The sequence below is a fragment of the Micropterus salmoides genome, unplaced genomic scaffold (genome assembly GCF_014851395.1).
Source record: "Micropterus salmoides isolate LMB-PRFRI ecotype aquatic unplaced genomic scaffold, ASM1485139v1 Ms_hic_scaffold_16, whole genome shotgun sequence".
NCBI lineage: Eukaryota > Metazoa > Chordata > Actinopteri > Centrarchiformes > Centrarchidae > Micropterus > Micropterus salmoides.
The window spans coordinates 2,241,050-2,265,559 of NW_024040707.1; the positions used below are offsets into that span (position 1 = coordinate 2,241,050).

Below are 24,510 nucleotides of genomic sequence, written 5' to 3' on the forward strand. Positions count from 1 at the left end.
ATGTCATAGTAAAGGAAGTCATACTAAAGGAAGTCGTAGTATAGTATGTCAAAGAAAAGGAAGTCATAGTAAAGGAAGTCATAGTAAAGGAAGTCATAGTATATGTCAAAGAAAAGGAAGTCATAGTATAGTATGTCATAGTAAAGGAAGTCATAGTATAGCATGTCGTATTAAAAGAAGTTATAGTATAGTATGTCAAAGAAAAGGAAGTCATAGTAAAGGAAATCAAAGTAAAGGAAGTCATAGTAAAGGAAGTCATAGTATAGTATGTCGTAGTAAAGGAAGTCATAGTATAGTATGTCGTAGTAAAGGAAGTCATAGTAAAGGAAGTCATAGTATAGTATGTCATAGTAAAGGAAGTCATAGTAAAGGAAGTCATAGTATAGTATGTCATAGTAAAGGAAGTCATAGTACAGTATGTCGTAGTAAAGGAAGTCATAGTAAAGGAAGTCATAGTATAGTACGTCATAGTAAAGGAAGTCATAGTAAAGGAAGTCATAGTATAGTATGTCACATAATAGAGGAAGTCATAGTATAGTAAGTCATAGTAAAGGAAGTCATAGTAAAGGAAGTCATAGTAAAGGAAGTCATAGTAAAGGAAGTCATAGTATAGTATATCATAGTAAAGGAAGTCATAGTATAGTATGTCATAGTAAAGGAAGTCATAGTATAGTATGTCACAGTAAAGGAAGTCATAGTATAGTATGTCACATAGTAAAGGAAGTCATAGTATAGTAAGTCATAGTAAAGGAAGTCATAGTAAAGGAAGTCATAGTATAGTATATCATAGTAAAGGAAGTCATAGTATAGTATGTCATAGTAAAGGAAGTCATAGTATAGTATGTCATAGTAAAGTAAGTCATAGTATAGTATGTCATAGTAAAGTAAGTCATAGTATAGTATAGTATGTAATAGTAAAGGAAGTCATAGTATAGTATGTCACATAGTAAAGGAAGTCATAGTATAGGAAGTCATAGTAAAGGAAGTCATAGTAAAGGAAGTCATAGTATAGTATGTAATAGTAAAGGAAGTCATAGTATAGTATGTCACATAGTAAAGGAAGTCATAGTATAGTATGTCACATAGTAAAGGAAGTCATAGTATAGTAAGTCATAGTAAAGGAAGTCATAGTATAGTATGTCATAGTAAAGGAAGTCATAGTAAAGGAAGTCATAGTATAGTATGTCGTAGTAAAGGAAGTCATAGTAAAGGAAGTCATAGTAAGGGAAGTCATAGTAAGGGAAGTCATAGTAAAGGAAGTCATAGTAAAGGAAGTCATAGTATAGTACAGTGGGGGAAATAAGTATTTGACCCCTTGCTGATTTTGCAGGTTTGCCCACTTACAAAGAATGCAACAATCTACAATTTTAATCATATGTACATTCTAACAGTGAAAGACAGAATCCCAAAGAAAATTCCAGAAAATCACATCATATGAATTTATAAAAATTGATAACCATCTGATGAGGAAAAACAAGTATATGACCCCCTACCAAACAGCAAGTATTCTGGCTCCTACAAGCCAGTTAGTCTTTCTTTAAGACACAGCCCCAATCCCAACTAATTATCTACATCAAATACACCTGCCTCACCTCGTTACCTGTATAAAAGACACCCGTCAACACCCAAACAACCAGCATCCAACATCACCACCATGGGCAAGACCAAAGAGCTTTCTACGGACATCAGGGACAAGATTGTTGATCTGCACAAGGCTGGGATGGGCTACAAGAGAATTGGAAAGCAACTTGGAGAGAAAAGATCAACTGTCGGTGCAGTTATCAGGGAATGGAAGAAGCACCACACCACCGCCAACCTCCCTCGGTCTGGGCCTCCACACAAGATCTCGCCTCGTGGGGTGTCCCTGATCATGCGAACGGTGAGGAATCATCCCAAAACCACAAGGGGGGAACTGATGAATCAACTGAAGGCAGCTGGGACCACAGTTACAAAAGAAACGGTTGGTAACACACTACGCCGTCATGGATTGAAATCCTGCAGCGCACGCAAGGTCCCCCTGCTCAAGAAGAAACATGTACAGGCCCGCATGAAGTTCGCCATTCACCACCTGGACGACTCAGAAGAGGCCTGGAAGAAGGTGATGTGGTCAGATGAGACCAAAATAGAACTTTTTGGCCTCAACTCAACTCGTCGTGTTTGGAGGGCAAAGAACACAGAGTACAACCCAAAGAACACCATCCCCACTGTCAAGCATGGTGGTGGCAACATCATGCTTTGGGGGTGCTTTTCAGCCAAGGGGACGGGACAACTCCATCGTATTGAGGGGAGGATGGACGGGGCCATGTATCGTGGAATTCTGGACCAACATCTCCTTCCCTCAGTGAGAGCTGAAGATGGGTCGAGGATGGGTGTTTCAGCACGACAACGACCCTAAGCACACCGCCAAAGCAACAAAAGAGTGGCTGAAGAAGAAGCACATCAAGGTTCTGGAGTGGCCTAGCCAGTCTCCAGACTTGAATCCAATTGAAAATCTTTGGAGGGAGCTTAAAATGATTTGGAGGCTGTCTGCAGGGAGGAGTGGGCCAACATCCCTGCCGAAATGTGCACAAACCTTGTCACCAACTATAAAAACCGTTTGACATCTGTGCTGGCCAATAATGGCTTTTCTACAAAATATTAACATGCTGTTTGTCCAGGGGGTCAAATACTTGTTTTTCCTCATCAGATGGTTATCAATTTTAATAAATTCATATGATGTGATTTTCTGGAATTTTCTTTGGGATTCTGTCTTTCACTGTTAGAATGTACATATGATTAAAATTATAGATCGTTGCATTCTTTGTAAGTGGGCAAACCTGCAAAATCAGCAAGGGGTCAAATACTTATTTCCCCCACTGTATGTCATAGTAAAGGAAGTCATAGTAAAGGAAGTCATAGTATAGTATGTCAAAGAAAAGGAAGTCATAGTATAGTATGTCACATAGTAAAGGAAGTCATAGTATAGTATGTCATAGTAAAGGAAGTCATAGTATAGTATGTCATAGTAAAGGAAGTCATAGTATAGTATGTCGTAGTAAAGGAAGTCATAGTATAGTATGTCGTAGTAAAGGAAGTCATAGTATAGTATGTCGTAGTAAAGGAAGTCATAGTAAAGGAAGTCATAGTATATTATGTCATAGTAAAGGAAGTCATAGTAAAGGAAGTCATAGTATAGTATGTCACATAGTAAAGGAAGTCATAGTATAGTATGTCAAAGAAAAGGAAGTCATAGTATAGTATGTCGTAGTAAAGGAAGTCATAGTATAGTATGTCGTAGTAAAGGAAGTCATAGTAAAGGAAGTCATAGTATAGTATGTCAAAGCAAAGGAAGTCATAGTAAAGGAAGTCATAGTATAGTATGTCAAAGTAAACTAAGTCATAGTAAAGGAAGTCATAGTATAGTATATCATAGTAAAGGAAGTCATAGTATAGTATAGTATATCATAGTAAATTAAGTCATAGTATAGTATGTCGTAGTAAAGGAAGTCATAGTATAGTATGTCAAAGTAAACTAAGTCATAGTAAAGGAAGTCATAGTATAGTATATCATAGTAAAGGAAGTCATAGTATAGTATGTCGTAGTAAAAGAAGTCATAGTATGTCGTAGTAAAAGAAGTCATAGTATAGTATGTCAAAGAAAAGGAAGTCATAGTATAGTATGTCATAGTAAAGGAAGTCATAGTAAAGGAAGTCATAGTATAGTATGTCATAGTAAAGGAAGTCATAGTATAGTATGTCGTAGTAAAGGAAGTCATAGTATAGTATGTCGTAGTAAAGGAAGTCATAGTATAGTATGTCGTAGTAAAGGAAGTCATAGTAAAGGAAGTCATAGTATAGTATGTCGTAGTAAAGGAAGTCATAGTATAGTATGTCATAGTAAAGGAAGTCATAGTATAGTATGTCGTAGTAAAGGAAGTCATAGTATAGTATGTCGTAGTAAAGGAAGTCATAGTAAAGGAAGTCATAGTATAGTATGTCGTAGTAAAGGAAGTCATAGTAAAGGAAGTCATAGTATAGTATGTCGTAGTAAAGGAAGTCATAGTAAAGGAAGTCATAGTAAAGGAAGTCATAGTATAGTATGTCGTAGTAAAGGAAGTCATAGTAAAGGAAGTCATAGTATAGTATGTCGTAGTAAAGGAAGTCATAGTATAGTATGTCGTAGTAAAGGAAGTCATAGTATAGTATGTCGTAGTAAAGGAAGTCATAGTAAAGGAAGTCATAGTATAGTATGTCGTAGTAAAGGAAGTCATAGTATAGTATGTCGTAGTAAAGGAAGTCATAGTATAGTATGTCGTAGTAAAGGAAGTCATAGTAAAGGAAGTCATAGTATAGTATGTCGTAGTAAAGGAAGTCATAGTAAAGGAAGTCATAGTAAAGGAAGTCATAGTATAGTATGTCGTAGTAAAGGAAGTCATAGTATAGTATGTCGTAGTAAAGGAAGTCATAGTATAGTATGTCGTAGTAAAGGAAGTCATAGTAAAGGAAGTCATAGTATAGTATGTCGTAGTAAAGGAAGTCATAGTAAAGGAAGTCATAGTATAGTATGTCGTAGTAAAGGAAGTCATAGTAAAGGAAGTCATAGTAAAGGAAGTCATAGTATAGTATGTCGTAGTAAAGGAAGTCATAGTAAAGGAAGTCATAGTATAGTATGTCGTAGTAAAGGAAGTCATAGTATAGTATGTCGTAGTAAAGGAAGTCATAGTATAGTATGTCGTAGTAAAGGAAGTCATAGTAAAGGAAGTCATAGTATAGTATGTCATAGTAAAGGAAGTCATAGTAAAGGAAGTCATAGTATAGTATGTCGTAGTAAAGGAAGTCATAGTATAGTATGTCGTAGTAAAGGAAGTCATAGTAAAGGAAGTCATAGTATAGTATGTCATAGTAAAGGAAGTCATAGTAAAGGAAGTCATAGTATAGTATGTCGTAGTAAAGTAAGTCATAGTAAAGGAAGTCATAGTATAGTATGTCATAGTAAAGGAAGTCATAGTAAAGGAAGTCATAGTATAGTATGTCGTAGTAAAGGAAGTCATAGTAAAGGAAGTCATAGTATAGTATGTCGTAGTAAAGGAAGTCATAGTAAAGGAAGTCATAGTATAGTATGTCGTAGTAAAGGAAGTCATAGTAAAGGAAGTCATAGTAAAGGAAGTCATAGTATAGTATGTCGTAGTAAAGGAAGTCATAGTAAAGGAAGTCATAGTATAGTATGTCGTAGTAAAGGAAGTCATAGTATAGTATGTCGTAGTAAAGGAAGTCATAGTATAGTATGTCGTAGTAAAGGAAGTCATAGTAAAGGAAGTCATAGTATAGTATGTCGTAGTAAAGGAAGTCATTGTAAAGGAAGTCATAGTATAGTATGTCGTAGTAAAGGAAGTCATAGTATGGTATGTCGTAGTAAAGGAAGTCATAGTATGGTATGTCGTAGTAAAGGAAGTCATAGTATAGTATGTCATAGTAAAGGAAGTCATAGTAAAGGAAGTCATAGTATAGTATGTCATAGTAAAGGAAGTCATAGTATAGTATGTCGAAGTCATAGTATAGTATGTCATAGTAAAGGAAGTCATAGTAAAGGAAGTCATAGTAAAGGAAGTCATAGTATAGTATGTCGTAGTAAAGGAAGTCATAGTAAAGGAAGTCATAGTATAGTATGTCGTAGTAAAGGAAGTCATAGTATAGTATGTCGTAGTAAAGGAAGTCATAGTATAGTATGTCGTAGTAAAGGAAGTCATAGTAAAGGAAGTCATAGTATAGTATGTCGTAGTAAAGGAAGTCATTGTAAAGGAAGTCATAGTATAGTATGTCGTAGTAAAGGAAGTCATAGTATAGTATGTCGTAGTAAAGGAAGTCATAGTATAGTATGTCGTAGTAAAGGAAGTCATAGTATAGTATGTCATAGTAAAGGAAGTCATAGTAAAGGAAGTCATAGTATAGTATGTCATAGTAAAGGAAGTCATAGTATAGTATGTCGAAGTCATAGTATAGTATGTCATAGTAAAGGAAGTCATAGTAAAGGAAGTCATAGTAAAGGAAGTCATAGTATAGTATGTCATAGTAAAGGAAGTCATAGTATAGTATGTCATAGTAAAGGAAGTCATAGTATAGTATGTCATAGTAAAGGAAGTCATAGTATAGTATGTCATAGTAAAGGAAGTCATAGTATAGTATGTCATTGTATAGGATGTCATAGTAAAGGAAGTCATAGTATAGTATGACATAGTAAAGGAAGTCATAGTATAGTATGTCATAGTAAAGGAAGTCATAGTATAGTATATCATAGTAAAGGAAGTCATAGTATAGTATGTCGTAGTAAAGGAAGTCATAGTATAGTATGTCGTAGTAAAGGAAGTCATAGTACAGTATGTCATAGTAAAGGAAGTCATACTTGTACAGTATCTCACAGTAAAGTAAGTCAAAGTATAGTAAGTCAAAGAAAAGTAAGTCATAGTATAGTATGTCAAAGAAAAGTAAGTAATCGTTCTCAAATCTGTTTAAATCTGTGTCAGTGAGCACTTCTCCTGTGGCGAGATAGTCCATCCATCTCACAGGTGTGGCATATCAAGATGCTGATCAGACAGAAGGGGTATTGCACAGGTATGTCTTAGGCTGGCCACAATAAAAGGCCTTTGGCTGGCCACAATAAAAGGCTTACTCGAAAATGTGTCCGGGAAGTCCGGAAACCAGTTAATATCTGGTGTGACCACCATTTGCCTCACGCAGTGCAACACATCTCCTGAGGGCTGAGCGGTGACTGAGCTGTTGGTTGCAATTTGCAACCCTCACCACTAGATGCCACTAAAACTTACACACTGAACCTTTAATATCAGCTAGAACTCAATCGATATGAGATTTTTAATACCAAACCTAAACAACGAACCCTAAATAATCTTTATTTCCTTACCCTAACCTCCATCGTAAGCTGAGTCAATGCAAATCCGTGTTGGCGTGTAAATTTTCATCAGTATGTGTTTGTCGCGAGTACAAAAATACATATAAACTGTACTCCGAACACACAGTCCTACACACTGTGGGTTATTGTGTGTGTTTCTCTATACTTGGGTGTCTGAGTGCATAATGGACTGCAAATAGGGTTTACTGCTCTGCGCTCATTCTGCTGTCAGTCTATGTCTGACCTATGGAAATGCTTCATTGGTCCATACCATGTTTGCATTAGAACAGGAGACCTCATAGTCTGTGGTACCTATGATCTACACGTGTGTGTGTGCGTGTGTGTGCAGAGCTTCCAGTAGGATTTCGGAGCTTTGCTGTGGAGCCTCAGTGGCACGCAGCTCCAGCTGTTCGCTGTCACAGGCTGCAGCAGCTGCTCGCTCATTTAGCTTCAGTGAATCAGAAACACATGAGGTGAAAAGTCCATCTCCCTAGCGTCAATTACACTGACACCTTTAATTTTTACATGACCGACATTACAAACAATAGTCACTCTAGTTATGGTTTCTCCATTTCATTCTCTGTTAGGAGAGAATCCTTTAAGTGAACGGTCACTTTCAAGAGCAGGAAAATCTGGTAACCAGTCACACCTGAGAGGCTCTGCGTTATATTATCTTTTTGGCCTCTAAGGGGCCACGTAAATGACAACCCATTTTAGCATTTTGCAGAGAAACAACAGGGAGATGTGATCTGGTTTTACTCTACAAGACACGTGAATATTTTACAAGCAAGGACCGGGTTAAGTGACAGTGAAAACACCAGTTCACGTCATTTGTTAGAGGATAAATAAAGATAAAAAACTGATGCTGTGTGTGTCCTGTATGTTCTGTGTGTGTCTGGAGCATTAGTGTCATCCTGAGTGACAGCAGGGGGATTGAGGGGACTAGCTCAGGGTTTCCTTGGCGTCTCTCTGTTGTTCAACTAAAATAGGTTTATAGCATTGGCCTATTGTTCTGGGACACACTGAGCTCTGTGTGTGTGTGTGTGTGAAGTCTGGCTCTATGTAGAGGGTTTAATACAGTATTAGCATTAGGTATTAACACTGCGTGCAAGTGGTGTGTGGTATTATTGCAGATGACAACTACTACTACTGCTGCTGCTGCAGGTATTATTTGTATTATTGAACATTATCACAACCATCTCCAGGGAATCCCTAATGCAGGTAATCCTGCCTCCTTTTCTCCTTCACACCATTTAAGCGTGCGGAGGTGAGTACTTTAGGTAACCTGCAGAACGGTGATTTCAGTCCAGGAAGGCCATTTTGATTAACAGATGAAGGCTCATTAGACGCCAAAAAACACTGCACAATGGTTCAAAATGATGGAGATATGATTTTACAACTCTGCAGGAATCTTTTTGCCCTCTATTTCCACAGTCACAAGGTTAAAAGTTGAACTATGCTGCTCAGGTTCCAAACTAATCTCCCACAAATTTGTGCTTGCATATGTACGACTGACCAACACAGTGCGTTCCCGATTGATGATGCTGTTATGTTGGCACTCGCACTTAAGAAATACATGAAATACATGTGCTGTTGTCTATCTGAATCAAGCAGGAACCTCCGGGTCTGCAAATTGAAGCTGATGCTTAAGTGCCTTAAAGCTGCGTTCTCTCTAGCAGCCAGCGGGGGGCGACTCCACCGGCTGCAGAAAGAAGTGTGATTGTATAGAAGTCTGTGAGAAAATGTTTCTACTTGTCAGCTGATTTATTCCCTCAGTAAACACTTTCCTGATGAGTTTCTGGTCTCACTCGCTAGTTTCAAGTCTTCTTCAACACAGCATGATGTTCATTTAGTAAATTATGGTCCCATTTAGAGGAACAGAGACCAGGAAGCAGGGGAGGCTTGGCAACCAGTCCAGGGTGTACCCCACCTTTCACACGATGTCTGCTTGGATTGGCTCCAGCCCCCTTGCGACCCTTTACGCAGGATAAGTGGTTGACAATGAATGGATGGACGGATGGTCCCATTTAGAGGAACATAGACCAGAAAGCAGGGGAGGCTTTAGGGTGGGGCTACAAGGTGCTGGACAAGTCTCTACTATGGCGACCTGTCCATCAGGATAGAGGCGACTCGTATCCACTTAACCAGCGGCGCTGAAAAGAAACTTATTAGGAGTCGGCTGCTCATTGTTTGTTGCTAGCCAAAATTAGCATCCCCGCTAATATCACTGTTAACATGAATTACAGATGCACCATGCTAACCAAGTTAGCTAGCGCAAATCTCTGCTTCTGAGCAGAGAGCTGCTGCTGATTCCTGAATAATCAGAGATTCTGATTAATTTGATTAAAATAGTGATGTAATGTGCTTAAAAGTAGAACTAAAGGATTCCGAGTATAATTTACTATATCGGTCAATACTTGGCTGCTCAGTCGCAGTGCAAGTTCCACAGCTGGAAAATAACATTCGCTGATAGCTAATGCTAAATTGTTTACTGACGGACAGACCGATCACTCTATTGGTCTTCATTACCACTAAAAACTAAAAAGATGTAATCCTCACAAACCAAAACTATAAATACATACACACAGTGGTATCTCTCGCCAACTATCTTTGGCCCCAGCATACAGACACCAGTTTGCAATGCATGTTGGGTAACTGCCAAATGGTTACATTTTGTAGTTTGGGACAGTGTCAGCAAAGATTAACCAAAATAAATAGAATTTTAATAGGAGTCTGGTGGGTGCATGACAGCAGTGGAGGAAGAATTCAGATGTTTTAAAAGTCCTCCATTAAAAACCATACTTAGGTATGCAGGTATTATCAGCTAAATGTCCTTAAAAGTACTCATTGTGCAGTAAAATCTTCCTGTCACTGTTTCTCTATAATATCTGATGTTTCTGGATAAATATTGCTGCTGCTTTAATGTGGATGTTGAATTTTACTGCTGTAGATTTTTAAGGTTGAGGTCGTTTTAACTCCTTTATATCCTGTTGGGTAGTTTAATCTACAGCAATGCATCATGTTCTATTATATTTAAAATGTAATGAAATTAATTTTGTGTTTGTAGAGTCAGAAGAACAGCCTGTTTTCAGCTTTGTGGCGATGCATTTTTCAGCTGATCCGAGGGGGATTTAAGGAGTTTATTTAGCTGAAGAAGGATTTTCTCCATATGTAAAGGAACACTTCATCCTGCAGTTTATCACCAACATCTGGAGATACGTGGATGAAAAACTGTAATCTGTTAAATAAATAGTAACAAAAGCTGTCAGACAAATGTACTATATCTCGAATTCGTACTTCACTACAGTACTTGAGTAAATGTACTTAGTTAGATTCCACCACTGGTGCGTGGGTCAATGGTACAGTGTTACAGAGCTGCAGGTGTGTTTGTGTGTGTGCAGTGATTGTGTACAATACAGGGTATTATTAGTCGGTCAGCATTAAGGCTTCACACAAAGTTACCCCGGATTAGAGAGAATCAACGAGAGAGACAACTGGAGGAAGAGAAACGGCAAAGAGATGCGAATAAACATGGAAAACAAAAAGAGAGCAGGGGAGAGTAGAGAGGGATGGAGGGCTAGAGAAAAGAGAGACAGCTGGTAGGGATGGGAGGATGGATAGATAGAGATGGATGGAGGGCTTTCAGAGAAATGTGTAGTGGTATCAGCAGCAAGTTTTTATTTATAAACCTCTACACAAAAGGGTCACAAAGGAGTCAGCCAGCGTAACGGCAACACGCGGGGTCCAAAATTAACTGCTTGGTCTACCGGCTAATGGCTGGTGAAATGAAAACACTTACAGATCAAAGTATTTTTTTAAGTTCAGCATAAAAACTGCAGAAGACATGATGTACAGCGTTTCCTTTGTAACGACTTCAGGATGTAAGGACTGTGTGTAGAAACAGCTGAAGATTTGCCGCTTTTCCTCTGAATGACTGTAGTAACTGCTGTAGGTTTGGACACAACAAGGATTGTGAAGGTTTAACTTTACGGCAGAATCATTACAAACCAATCAATCGATTTGTGGAGAAATTAATCATCAGCTCAAAATAGTTGACAATGAGCAGGTGGGTGAGCTGCAAGGATTTAATACATTTAATACTTAAAGTATTAAGTACCTTTTCCTGAATATACTTTACTTGTAACAGAGTATTTTAATACTTTTACTGAAGGATCTGATTACTTCCTCCACATCTGTTTTATAGCGTTACTATGTTTTCTAACAGCGGCGAACTCTCCGGTGTTGCCGGCTGAGCCTCCTCTTTATGGACAGTGTCCTTGTGGGTAACCTGCAGGGTTGTATCAGTTCTGAAACAGACTTGTCTCGCAGTTCAGAAGAACAGAACCAGCTCCCTGGACTGCTGAGCTCCCATTAACACAGTGTAACTGTGGCAATTATATGTCTATTATATACTTGAATCTGCCCCCTTTCTCTTTCTGCCCACCTGCACACACCTACACCTCTGGTCTCTCACTGCAAACACACCTGTTGGCCCCGCCTCTTCCCGTCTCTCTCTCCGAAATCATAAATCGAGTGTTCACTATCACAGAAGAGAAATAAAAAGTCCTGAAAAAAATAAGCGCTTTTTGTGGATGTAATTTTGAAAATTGACCTAAAATAATATTTTGCAGCCATCTACCACATGGAGTCTAAAAAAAAATTCGACACCAAAATGTGAAAATAGGTTTCAGGTTTCCAGGTTTATCCTTTAAGGCCATTGCATGCATTGCAGCCTAAATAGCACAGGACATCATGCACCCACTCTCAATCACCATGTGAGGTACAGGAGGGCTCGCTTTGGGAAAAGCAGGATCCCCTCAGCCATAGCAGCCTTAAATAAAAGGCCTTGCTGCACTGAGACTGTACTGTTGTCTGTCATTCTAAAATCAAGTCTAATCAAAAACAGTTGCAAACATGACATGATGCTTCGCCTCATCAGTATGCTAACAGGCCGGTATAGTGCTCACCAGGTTAAGCTTGTTAGGGTCAGGGTTAGAAGATCATTAGGATTTATTCTCTGGGAATATCCATCAGAGTCTCAGCTCTTATTTCACCTTTAGAACGGTCCAAAGACGGCCCTCAAAACCTTTACGATACAGAGTTCTGCTACAGCTTCGTGTACACTAGTTAAACAACGCTTGGAGAAATCCTGATTCTCAGACATGCAGCACCTCGTTATGATCGCTGAGCTGTGATTGGATGATTGTGGTTTGGGGGAGTAGTTCCAGTCAATGCAAATTAACTATTGGCCGTGCCAAGTAAACAGTCTGTAGGAGGTCCAACGAACACTGTACTGGGATTCTGGCATAAAAGAGACATTTTAAGGGCATGCGTCTTAAAATTCCTGCAGGATTTGCAGCCAGAGCAGGGAAGCCCTGCAGTAACGAGAGCCCTTTCCGGGTCTTTGTGAGTCTCACTGCCGTGTTTGGATGCAGCAATACGCAAAAGCAGACACTGAAACAACAAGCCTGACCGTTCTCACTGCTCTGAAACCTGCAGCAGAAAGCGCCAGCTGATCAGAGAACAGAAGTGAGGGTTCATGGGTTAGGTAGTTTACAGAGGCTGAAGACTGCAGAGGACTAATTCTCTCCTAAGAGTCAACTTTCTGAGTATTAAAGAGTAAAAATAGCATCGTGTTGAAGCTGAAGGCCTCCTGTTTAATCCCACCGCAGAGCTGTTGTTTCACTCTAACTGCACACAGAGAAATTAAATACACTGCTGTCCAAATCCTGATGGTGATCACTGTGTGCGAGAGGGAGTCATAATATCAGTCAATGAGACCGGGAGTGTTTCATTACTTCATTTATAACTGTCATTCACTGATGAGGGGATTAAAGAGCGAGAGAGGGAGGGAAAGGGATGATGGGAGATTAAGACAGAGCCTATGTTTGGGTTAAAGGACAATTCCAGTCTATTACATTATTATTTGATTAGTCTATAACAACTTAGGACTTGTTTGGGGGGGGTTTACTTTATTATATTCAGTATTTGAGGATCTGGAGGACGGCGGCATCACTAAAAACAAGTCTGGCGGGTCGAGAAACACGAGCACGACGATCAGACGGGCTGGAGAAAAACCCCAACAGGTCAGACAAAGAGCTGGAAGAGAAGGAGGTGAGATTATTGGTCAAATGGTCTGTTGGAAACATCCATCACAGTTTACTGACCCACTTCCTGCTTCAGCTCTGACCTGCCGTTTGACAGATCAAAAGTAAAATGAGTTGATTTAACAGCGTTTGCCTGCCCTGATGTAAGATGCAAACACCAGCAGGCCTACCCAAGCAGCTCACTGCAATGATAACCACGCCCTACTTCCAAGGCTAAGAGTTAGCTTATCATTAACTGACTTTAAATAGTGATTTCGTCCCAGATTTTTTGCAGCACCGGTAAATTAGCGTTTAATGCCTGATGCACACTAGAGGATTTTCAAATCTTAACTGATTTTAAAAAAGTGGGATACCACAGACATAAAGACAGAATTAAGCACTTTTTAAGTATTTTAATCTTAAGCACACACACCAGATGATTCAGTCCAGACGCAGGACCACACGTACTTAACGATTTCAGAGTAAGCAGATCTCACAGAAACCGGCGTGATCAAACGTGACTTCAGGTGCACCGATTTCAGGAATGGCGATTTTTCTGCCAGATAATGCGATTACGATTCAATTTGTGCAAATTTTTAAAATTAAATTTTAGCTAAAGTTCAATATTCATTGCCAGTCTGTTTTGACTGAAGCCTCGTCAAGCAGCACAGAGCAGATGAACCAGGCAGGAAGTCAGACACAGAACGACATAGAGAATCCACTTGATTTTCAAAATAAAACACCCATTGCAGATTCCCTATCATACATCAACTATAAACACAGTGAAAACAGACCAAAAAAAAGACACAATTTAACTACGTAGTCTGCTTAACCATGGTAGAAGCACAAAAATGAAGGACAACTTAAAAAATAAGCAAAATTTGAACAAGTCAGCAAAATCAGGCAGGCAAAACGCTCTGGCGCCATGATCCCACATTTTTCTCTTGTTTCATTTGTTATTGTAAAATGTACACGCCCTGTGCCCCCTCTGATTGGTGAGGAGGACCGTAACAGGAGACGCACAGCGCTTGTGATTGAATCTGTTACTGCAAGACTCTTGCGCTGTATAACTAACCTTCACGATTAGCTAAATCGCATTCTTTCAAATCGCAATTTCAATTTGAAAATGATTAATCGTTCAGCCCTAGTATCGGGCAAAGATCCGATATCAGTATCAGATCGTTGGATCCCTAATTTCAGACAGAAACAAACAGACTGTCGTCAGCAGCTGGTTGACCTTGTGGGTGCTGTGTTTTGCAAAGAAAAACAAGAGAATCAAACTGTGGACGAACTCGAGACTGAGAAGAGGGAATCAGCAGGTTAATACATTTTATGGCGCGAGCAGATACACAACACGATGGTGAAGCTTCCCGCTCAGCTCGCTCTCATTGGCTCTTGCGGGTTTCTGCTCAATATTCCGTCACTGTTCCTTACACAGGACAGGAAACAATCAGAGTCTCCCCGAGTTTGAATCGTATTCCAGATATTCAGGAGCCTCCAATCCAGTTGGTGACCCTAAGATTATGTCCGTCACACGACAGGATCGTTTTGGGCTGATTATCTGGTCAGACCAGCCTCAGATCAGCTGTCAGGAGGAGCGAATCAAACCCAAAATCGGCCCAACTATCCTCCAGTGTGTGGCCAGGATTAGCATTCAGAACATGTATTTTACAAATAAGAGTTTGTTATATTTGAAGAACGTGGGGCTAAAATGCGAAAATGAACTTAATGGGCTTAGCAAAGGCAACAAAGGTGATGGATAAAATAAGACTCAACTGAGTTGTAATAAACTTAAATTTAAAAGTCAGAGCAAAGACAGAGAGATGGATGGAGAGTGAAACAAAGAGAGTGAAAGAACAGAGAGAGCAGTCACTTTCCATAGATAGCCCACAGATACAGTAGGTGACAGAGAGAGGAAAGAGGGATGAGGAGGGAGCAGAGGTCATTTTGGTATTTCATCCCAGCCACAGCCGGCCTTTTATGACCAGCCAACAGGACTGCTCTGACCAACCAGCCGCAGCAGAGGAGGTCACATGCTGCGGTGACCTTCACAGAGAGGTTATAAAGCGAGGTGATGCTCCGTGGGGTGACTTATTCTCTTCTTCTGCACATCCTCACAAACTACGCTGCAGCAGCAACAACAAAAAATAAAATCAACCAGGAGCTTCAGACCTTCAAACCAACCCAGCACAGTGAGTACACTTTACTTCATTACCCATGAGCCTCAGCGGCCGCTGCTGTGGTTTCACGCAAAAGACAAGGTAATACAAATGTTAAACACACTTTGGTGTTTCATTTTTACCTCTTTACTTACGAATTCATTAAACTCTAAGAAGGAGGAAGCTCATGGGGAGATAATGAGAATAAATATGAAACAAATACTACTCCAAACATCTCTGAGGTTTCAGTTCAAACATGATTACTAGATATTTATTCAATGCTGAACCATAGAAGAATAACGTACATCTTTGGATGGAAAACAAAAAAAAATAATACTGAATGGAAATGCTATTAACTCTTTCAGTCAACCAAACGAGCAAAGGGGGGCGTCTGAGCCGGGGGTCCAGATTAAGTCCACTTACGTACAACATAGATCTTGTGGTCCTGTCTTGCTGACTTATGTTACTTTATATTATGCTCATATTTTACTAAATAAAACTGTGTTTAATCAAACTACCACAATCAAATATCAGCACAGGTCAGCATAGCGGAGCTGCCAATATATTTCGACAGAAGTCCTTGTTGAGGGTCTGCGCCTGACAACGAACAATCCGACATTTCCACACTCTTCACGCAGTCATCGCTCAGGTGTGTGCAGGTGTGAAAGTAAACAGAGGGTAGAACTTAACTTCACTTCACGTCACTTTTCATGTGAACTACTGAGTGCAACGCCATGAATGTCTTTCAGGAGAGAGCGTCTGAAAATGTGCCCCAACAAATATTGTGTCTTACCCACAATTTTTTTGCCTTCTGTTAAGGCCGGACGATACGTCGCACTGCTCAGCCTTGAAGCAGACGCCTAGATATGATGGAATACAAACAAGGGGGTCCTTTAAAGTCTGTTAGTTAGCCTGAGGCGACAGGGTTTTCACAGCGGCCCACAGGTGGGAGGATGGGGATGCGAAGAGTAAATTTAGGTTAATCCAGCTATAATTAATATTATAATTATAACTTTCTTTATATATCACTTACAAAAGATAAACACAGGGTGAAAAAGGGCACGTAACACCAATGCAAGATACAAAATGAAAAAGAAATGGGAATCACAAGCATGAGACCAGAATAAATAGTAACTTTATATGACCAAAATAAACAGGCAACTCAGATAAAATCAGGATATTCCTTCGGATAAAAGTGCGTTTTCGAGAGATTTAAAAGAAGACACTTACTCTGAGAGCCTTACTTCCTCGGGCAGGTCGTTCCAGAGCCCAAAATTAACCCTAACATTAGTTTCACAGAAAGACAAGCTGAAGCTCTCAGATCTCTTCAGGGTTTAACGTTGTTAACATCAAGTTAACGCTGTAATATTTTTTGGCATTTTGTCCTGATGGTGAAAAGGAAGGCGAGAAGGCTTCATCTTGCTTCTGAGCCCATTTATAGCACGATCACACTCATAAAGAGCAACATCTATTGTCTGACCATGGCTCAAGACCATCACGTGGTTAGATGTACAGTTAGGATTTGTCCCCGCAGTTCGTTCGTATTATCTCAGGCATGGAAAGAAAATAATAGGGGGAGAGGCCCGAGCATTGCAAACGGATCCTCTTGAGCTGATGTGGCAGCTGTTAGCTCACTGTGAAATCCTGAGTTATGCGTTGCGGTGAGCCAAACATAGTGAAAATGGCTGCCATGCCAATTTGTTGACATCATACTTCAGTTTGGGTCTGTCTTTGGGTTTTACAGCTCAGTGAAGGAGACAACTGGTTTCAGTTGTGATGTTGGGAAATAATCCTTGCAGCAGGTGATATTCTATATGTTCAACAAATCTCCTAACAAGTACTGTGTCTCAGCGCGATGTCTCACTGCTGCACTGGGTCACATGTTCCTTCATCACCATGAACACACACACTCTGTAGTTTATTCTGACTCAGTCCCACACACACCGTCCTGCTGATCCAAATACTCACTACAGCACCACATGTGGATTCACCTGTTTCCTCCGGTTTGTTTGAGCCTTTTTGAAGCATGAAACTATATAATAATAATAATAATAGTAACACACATACACACATATATATATTATCATGACCAGGCTTGAAGACCATAATATACATAGAGACATCTGTGAGGTGTTTTTAAAGATTTTGGTCTTCAGTAGGACCCAATGGTCTTGGGGGGGATCACTAGTATAAACATCCTTTTCCATTTCGAACCAATTCGCTTTATTTTATTATCAAAATTTAGTGTTTGATGGATTGTTTATGTTGAAAATTGCAGAATCCAGAATCCTGTGAGGGCGATCTGCTGGACAACACACAGTGATTTTGTCAGGAAACAGCAGATGTGTTTAGTTAATGTGTTGTTTGGGGGCCTGGTGTGTAACCAAGAACAGTTCATGTGTCTGCTGTCAGCACGACGATCAGACTGAATTTTCATTTCTTTTCACTTTGTTATTTAGCGTGCCATTACATCAATGCACACCACCTCACTGGGGCCGATCGTTAAGCTCGCATGGCTTCTCTTAAGACAATACACGACTCTACCCATCCTTCCCGCCAACCCCATCGTCTCAGGGGGATCACGGACTGTCTCTCGGACAGTTTCTCAGACGTATCCGCACAGATGAAGACTTGCCACCTCCAACTAAACGACTACTGGGTCTGCACCATCTACCCAAACTCCATAATACAAGTTTACGTTCCTTCACTGCGCTCCTCCAACTAAACGCCGCCTGGCTCTGCCATCCCTTCACACAAAGCGACCTCAGTCCCTGTTCTGATCTCTGACCCCACGATGGTGGAACGAGGTGCCGCACGCCGTCAGAGCAGCGGCGTCCCTCTCTAACTTCAAGAAGCTCCTGAAAACTCTACAGATAACACTTCCTCTGAAAACACCTCTAACATGCACTTCCTGTGCTCTTCTTCTTCTCCTCTCTCTCGTATTGATAGAACTAACCCTGACTTCTTTCTCTAGATATTGACCCCAGAGAAGCCGTCTGCACTAACAGCTCTTAGAAGTATTTATTGCTGCTTTTCCTGCTACGTGTAGATCTCTTACTGCATTTCGCTCTGAATAAAAGCGTCTGCCAAATGAGTAAAATGTCAATTCTGATCACGACTCTTCAAAACAGCTAAGGAACGTGTGTTTCAATGTGTTCTTGTGTTCAGATGTCTCGGTTCACGGATATGAAGGAGTTTGGAGAATCTGGTCGCTACCTTCGTCTCACCAACTTGGAGCAGCTGGCTGCCAAGGCCCAGGCTTTCGACGGTATAGACTTGTGTCTACAGTGTATATATATATATATATTTTAAGTGTACATTTACTGAGTACTAAATGAGAAACTGTGTAATCTAATTCTTCCAGGTACGAAGCGTGTCTGGATGCCTGATGAGGTTGAAGCGTACATCGAAGTGGAGGTTAAAGAGGTGAATGGAGACAAGGCCACCGTGGAGACCAAGGACGGACGGGTTAGTTAATCAGTTTACTAATCTTTAAATATTATTAATGCGTTCATTTTTTTGTCATTTAATGTACAAGTCACTCAGGTTGTCAATAACAGTAGTTATCAGTTTGGTTTTAGCAATATATTAATTCTACAGGCTGTGATGTGACTGTACTGAACTTTCAAATGTTATTGGCTGCATAGTTTACTTGCGTGTTCACTCCGGCATAAAAGGACGGAGTAAGTTTTCTAGAGGACTGCACTAGTGTTGTAGTACTCGAGACCGCTCTTGGTCTTGTCCTCGACCGCATTTGTACTCAGTCTTGTCTCGGTCTCGGACACTGAGGACTCGGGATTTTATTTTAAGACCAGTCAAGACCACAACTTTAGGAATACCAATAAATTTCTTTTGCATTGACTGATTTATTTGTTAACATCCTAACTTTGATTGGATGGAAAACTCATTGCTTCAAATGCATCCAATAACCCTAATTAAAAATGTTGTTGTTCCCGTTAACATCTGTCCCCCCTCCCCGTGATGGTCACGGAAGAGGAGTGTTGATTTCAGCTCTTAGTGTTTGTATGTGGGCGTTTTAATGGGAATGTGGATCTTTCCACTTAGTTTGAGAAGCACCTCTGATCTCGTTCCACATTTTATTGTGTGTCATGTAATGCGGGGAACTGGTCTTGACTTGGTCTCGGTTTTGGGCGGTCTTGACTACAACACTAGACTGCACTAGGGACCGACACCAATACCTGGGCTTTGGGTGTCGGCCAGTGTAAAATGAATAAGCGGTATTCCTCACTGTGAAGAAGAGACTGGAAGTTTTTATGCTCGTCATTTATACTATAGAGCGACCAATACATATTTTTAGGGACAATAATAATATTCAAGAGTTAAATAAAACAAATATATTGTATTTATTTTACGTAAACCTAAATATCTTTTGATAATGAAAGACTTGGTTTAAAGCCAAACCTCTCTCTTATATATGTGTGTTCCAGTTTCTGATAGTAAAGGAGGCCGACCTCCAGCCAATGAACCCTCCGAAGTTTGACATGATGGAGGACATGGCCATGCTGACTCACCTAAACGAAGCGTCTGTCCTCTTCAACCTGAGGAGGCGATACAGCATGTGGATGATCTATGTTAGTGTTTATTCTGATACACACCTGCAGCACTCTTTCCTCCTCGTCTGGGCCTTTCTAACGCTGTGTCTCTGTGTCAGACCTACTCTGGTCTGTTCTGTGTGACAGTCAACCCTTACAAATGGCTGCCGGTCTACTCTGCTGAGGTGGTAACAGCCTATAAAGGGAGGCGTCGCGCAGACACGCCACCCCACATCTACGCCATCGCCGACAACGCCTACAGTGACCTGCTGCAGAGTGAGTCCCCTGTAACCTCTAACATTAGCCCTGTGGGTTGACCTCACCTGGTCTTTACACCGTTAGATGCTTCAGGCCACTATCCTAGTGTTTTAGTACATGAGACCGGTCTTAAGACCACATATTGATGGTCCTGGTCTTGTCTCAGACTCGACCACATTTGTACTCGGTCTTGTCTCGGACTCTGGATTTTATTATTTCAAGACCAGTCAAGACCATAACTTTGGGAATTCCAATAAATTCCTTTTGCATTGGCTGATTTATTTGTTGGATATAAAACTTATTGTTTCAAATGCAACCAATAACCCTAATTAAACATGTGTTCCCGTTAATGACTGTCCCCCCTCACCGCGATGGTCAGCATGGAAAAGGAGCGTTGAATAAAGATGCTGACGTTGGTTTCAGCTCTTAGTGTTTTAATGGGAATCTGGATCTTTCAGATCAATCTGAGAAGCACCTGAGATCTCGTTCCACATTTTATCGTGCGTCATGTAATGTGGGGAACTGGTCTCGACCTAAAAGTCTCGGTCTTGACTACGACACTACAAACGTCCATCCAGCTTTCCTCTTTACTGCTCATGTGCAGCTCTGCTCCCCATAAAGCTCTACAATATTAGACTAGAATATCTTTAAGGTATTTCTTTTAGTTATCCCGTTCATTTTACTGCACAATTGTAATTTAATCAGACCTGCAAACCCTTTATTTCCTTCCTAACTTACAACAATGAAATCAGATTATACGGATGCGGCCGAGTTATTAAAGTAACGTGATTACTGTAATGTAGCTTTTTGTTGTAACACAGTAAATAACATGACTAATCTCAGTAAGGAAACATGAAATCAGTGGTGATTTGTTATTTTAATAATTCACCAACACCACAACACATTTCTGCACCAGAGAAAAAAAGAATATCTGTGAGTAAAAGAGTGACGTTATTTTCTGCTGCTGAAGTTGGATGGTTGAGATTTTAGGCATTTTATTCTACATGTGTTTAACTATTTGATTTCCTGATTAGAGAGGCTGCTGTAAAGTGCATCCTGACAGGGAGATTTTACCTTGTGCATTAATGCGCACAGCGTCTTTAGTAATGGAGGGACAATTTCATGTGCAGTCAGAGCGCTTACTAACATTAACACTAGTTTGCCAAACACTTCCCATACATAATTTCATACTACTATCTCGAAGACTGGAAATGCCTGGCTCCTTCAAAAACTATTATTTAACTAAATTAAAGACTTTTCTTTTACAGAAAATACTTTTTCTGAATAACTTCTCAGCTTTTACCAACACGTGTTATTTAATTATTAACAGAAATACGAGTCTTCAGTTGTGTCCAACTAAACTTTTCACTTTATTGATCGATAATTCAAGTACAAATTTAAGGGTGGATGAATTTCCAGAGGCATTCGAATGATAGATTGAATTTCTGTCTTTATACACCTAAAAGCTGTTGAAATTAAAAAGACTTTCTAAAATATGTTGTGCTGTGTTTATGTAGACTCTCTTAATGTTGGTTGTCAGCTGGCTTTAAGTCCATATTGAGCTTACAGACGTGAAATAGGTATAAATGTTCGAATCTAACTCTCTGCAAGAAAGTCCCAGTCAGCTACAGCGAATAGCATTTCCAGGTTAATTAAGGTTAATTAGACCTTCAATTATAAATGCCAGGTTCTACCGCTGCTCCTCTACGGGTCCTTAACTTGGCTTCATTTCCCTCCACAGATCGTGAGAACCAGTCGATGCTGATCACGTGAGTCAGAGCGGCTTCATCATTACAGGCTGTTGGATTAGCCAGAAATTTCAAAATTAAGCTATTTACTATTTACGCAGTGGTGAAATGTACAATTTAAAGAACATTCAATCGAAAATACTGTACTTAAGTACAAATTTAAGGTACTTGCACTTGAGTATTTAATGCAACGTCCTGCTTCTACTCCACTTCATCTCAGAGGCAAATATTTTACTTCTACTTACTACCAGAATAAAGAATCTAAGTATTTCTTCCATCACTGGTTATATTTCATGCACTTTATAAAAGAGAGCGTCTTCACCACCAGAGCCTTTTTTATTCTTCTTTAATCTGAGTCACAGCAGTCGTGATCTTTCACTTTATTTTTGAACAATCCTTCTGTCCGTTATGTCGTCCTGTCAGTGGCGAGTCAGGCGCAGGGAAAACAGTCAACACCAAGAGGGTGATCCAGTACTTTGCCATCGTCGCTGCTCTGGGGGAACACGTGAAAAAAGGCGTACGTCTTCTCAGTGTTCCACTTATATTTATTAGCGTCTTGTTGCTTCACAGTAGATTTTAAATAAGTGAATACTGGGACTTTATTGTGTTTACATGCGTGTCAGCCTCTGTCTCTCTGTTTTATTCAGGGGTCTTTAGAGGACCAGATCATTGAAGCTAACCCGGCCATGGAGGCGTTCGGCAACGCCAAAACCATCCGCAACGACAACTCCTCTCGCTTTGTAAGTTTAATAAAGTCTTAATGACTGCACAGGCTGGAGCTGAGGAGGGAGTGCTGGGTATAGTTATGTGTCAGATATCAAATGTAACTATGTGAGCTACTTGTAGTTTTTGTCTATTTTCCTTTTCATGCCACTTTCTACTTCAAATCCCCTTCTTTAATATTTTTGAAGGTTTGGACTGTTGGTTGGACACAACAAGCATTGTGAAGATGTAACTTTGGGCTCTGGGTAACTGTGACAGAATTTTTACAAACCAAACAATCAGGCGATTAATGGTGAATTTTATTTATATATATTACCAAAAAGTTATCTTATTTTACTTTAAATAGAGCAGGTCTAGACCGTCCAGACCCAGCAGCTCCCCTTTAACAAGTGGAGTGGAACCTGGACTCAGGACCATCTGCATCCATTAGCAGCGGATACAAGTCGCCTCTATCCTGATTGACAGGTCGCCATGGTAGCGACTTGTCAGTCACCTTGTAGCCCTGCCCTAAAGCCTCCCCTGCTTCCTGGTCTCTGTTCCTCTAAATGGGACCATAATTTACTAAATGAACATCATGCTGTGTTGAAGAAGACTTGAAACTAACGACTGAGACCATAAACTCATCAGGAAAGTGTTTACTGAGGGAATAAATCAGCTGACAAGCAGAAACATTTTCTCACAGACTTCTAGACAGCGAGTGGAGTCGCCCCCTGCTGGCGGTTACAGAGAATGGCACTTCAAACTTGGCTTAAGTTCGCAGATCCGGAAGTTCCCGCTTGGTAGAGAAATAAATAATCAGCAGTTTAATCCATAATGGAAATAATCATTAGCTGCAATCCGATACAAAACAAATACATCAGTAAAATCGTGCTTGCACATGAATGAATAAGGAATACTAAAATGATGATATAATAGTACAACAGGCTAAGGGGACATTTTACTGCTTTAACTACTTTTACTTAGTACATTTTGACTGCAGGACTTTAACAGAGTGATTTTCACATTTGAGTAACGTATGGATCTGTGTTTGTGTGTCTCAGGGAAAGTTCATCAGAATTCATTTTGGGCCAACGGGGAAGCTGGCGTCTGCTGACATCGGCATCTGTGAGTCACATTTATCAGATTATCCTTCAACTAGTTAGAATTTTCACTAAAGGATGTATTTATGTTTGTATTTAATCAGATCTTCTAGAAAAGTCCAGAGTTGTGTTCCAGCAGCCAGGAGAGAGAAGCTACCACATCTACTACCAGATCCTGTCCAATCACAAGCCGGAACTACAAGGTAGCCCCACCCACCACTGTAACTCAGGTAGCCCCACCCACCACTGTAACTCACCCAATCACAAGCCAGAACTACAAGGTAGCCCCACCCACCACTGTAACTCAGGTAGCCCCACCCACCACTGTAACTCACCCAATCACAAGCCGGAACTACAAGGTAGCCCCACCCACCACTGTAACTACAAGGTAGCCCCACCCACCACTGTAACTACAAGGTAGCCCCACCCACCACTGTAACTACAAGGTAGCCCCACCCACCACTGTAACTACAAGGTAGCCCCACCCACCACTGTAACTCACCCAATCACAAGCCGGAACTACAAGGTAGCCCCACCCACCACTGTAACTACAAGGTAACCCCACCCACCACTGTAACTACAAGGTAGCCCCACCCACCACCGGAACTACAAGGTAACCCCACCCACCACTGTAACTACAAGGTAACCTCACCCACCACCGGAACTACAAGGTAACCCCACCCACCACTGTAACTCATCTAATTACAAGCCGGAACTACAAGGTAACCCCACCCACCACTGTAACTCATCTAATTACAAGCCGGAACTACAAGGTAACCCCACCCACCACTATAACTCAGGTAGCCCCACCCACCACTGTAACTCATCTAATTACAAGCCGGAACTACAAGGTAACCCCACCCACCACTATAACTCAGGTAGCCCCACCCACCACTGTAACTCATCTAATTACAAGCCGGAACTACAAGGTAACCCCACCCACCACTGTAACTCAGGTAACCCCACCCACCACTGGAACTACAAGGTAGCCCCACCCACCACTGTAACGCAGGTAACCCCA

General features: G+C 40.6%; 1 protein-coding gene across 1 annotated transcript in view; it reads left to right on the plus strand.

The window, feature by feature from the left end:
• Positions 1-18,296: 18,296 nt before the first annotated feature.
• Positions 18,297-24,510, plus strand: part of LOC119905086 (myosin-7B-like) — a 41,264-nt gene continuing 35,050 nt past the window's right edge. Inside the window, exons 1-9 of the mRNA XM_038721809.1 lie at positions 18,297-18,396; positions 18,493-18,596; positions 19,577-19,720; positions 19,801-19,957; positions 21,681-21,708; positions 22,111-22,204; positions 22,335-22,427; positions 23,451-23,514; positions 23,594-23,692. Of these exons, the coding sequence (XP_038577737.1) occupies positions 18,297-18,396; positions 18,493-18,596; positions 19,577-19,720; positions 19,801-19,957; positions 21,681-21,708; positions 22,111-22,204; positions 22,335-22,427; positions 23,451-23,514; positions 23,594-23,692 (883 nt within the window). The remainder of the gene's footprint in view (positions 18,397-18,492; positions 18,597-19,576; positions 19,721-19,800; positions 19,958-21,680; positions 21,709-22,110; positions 22,205-22,334; positions 22,428-23,450; positions 23,515-23,593; positions 23,693-24,510) is intronic.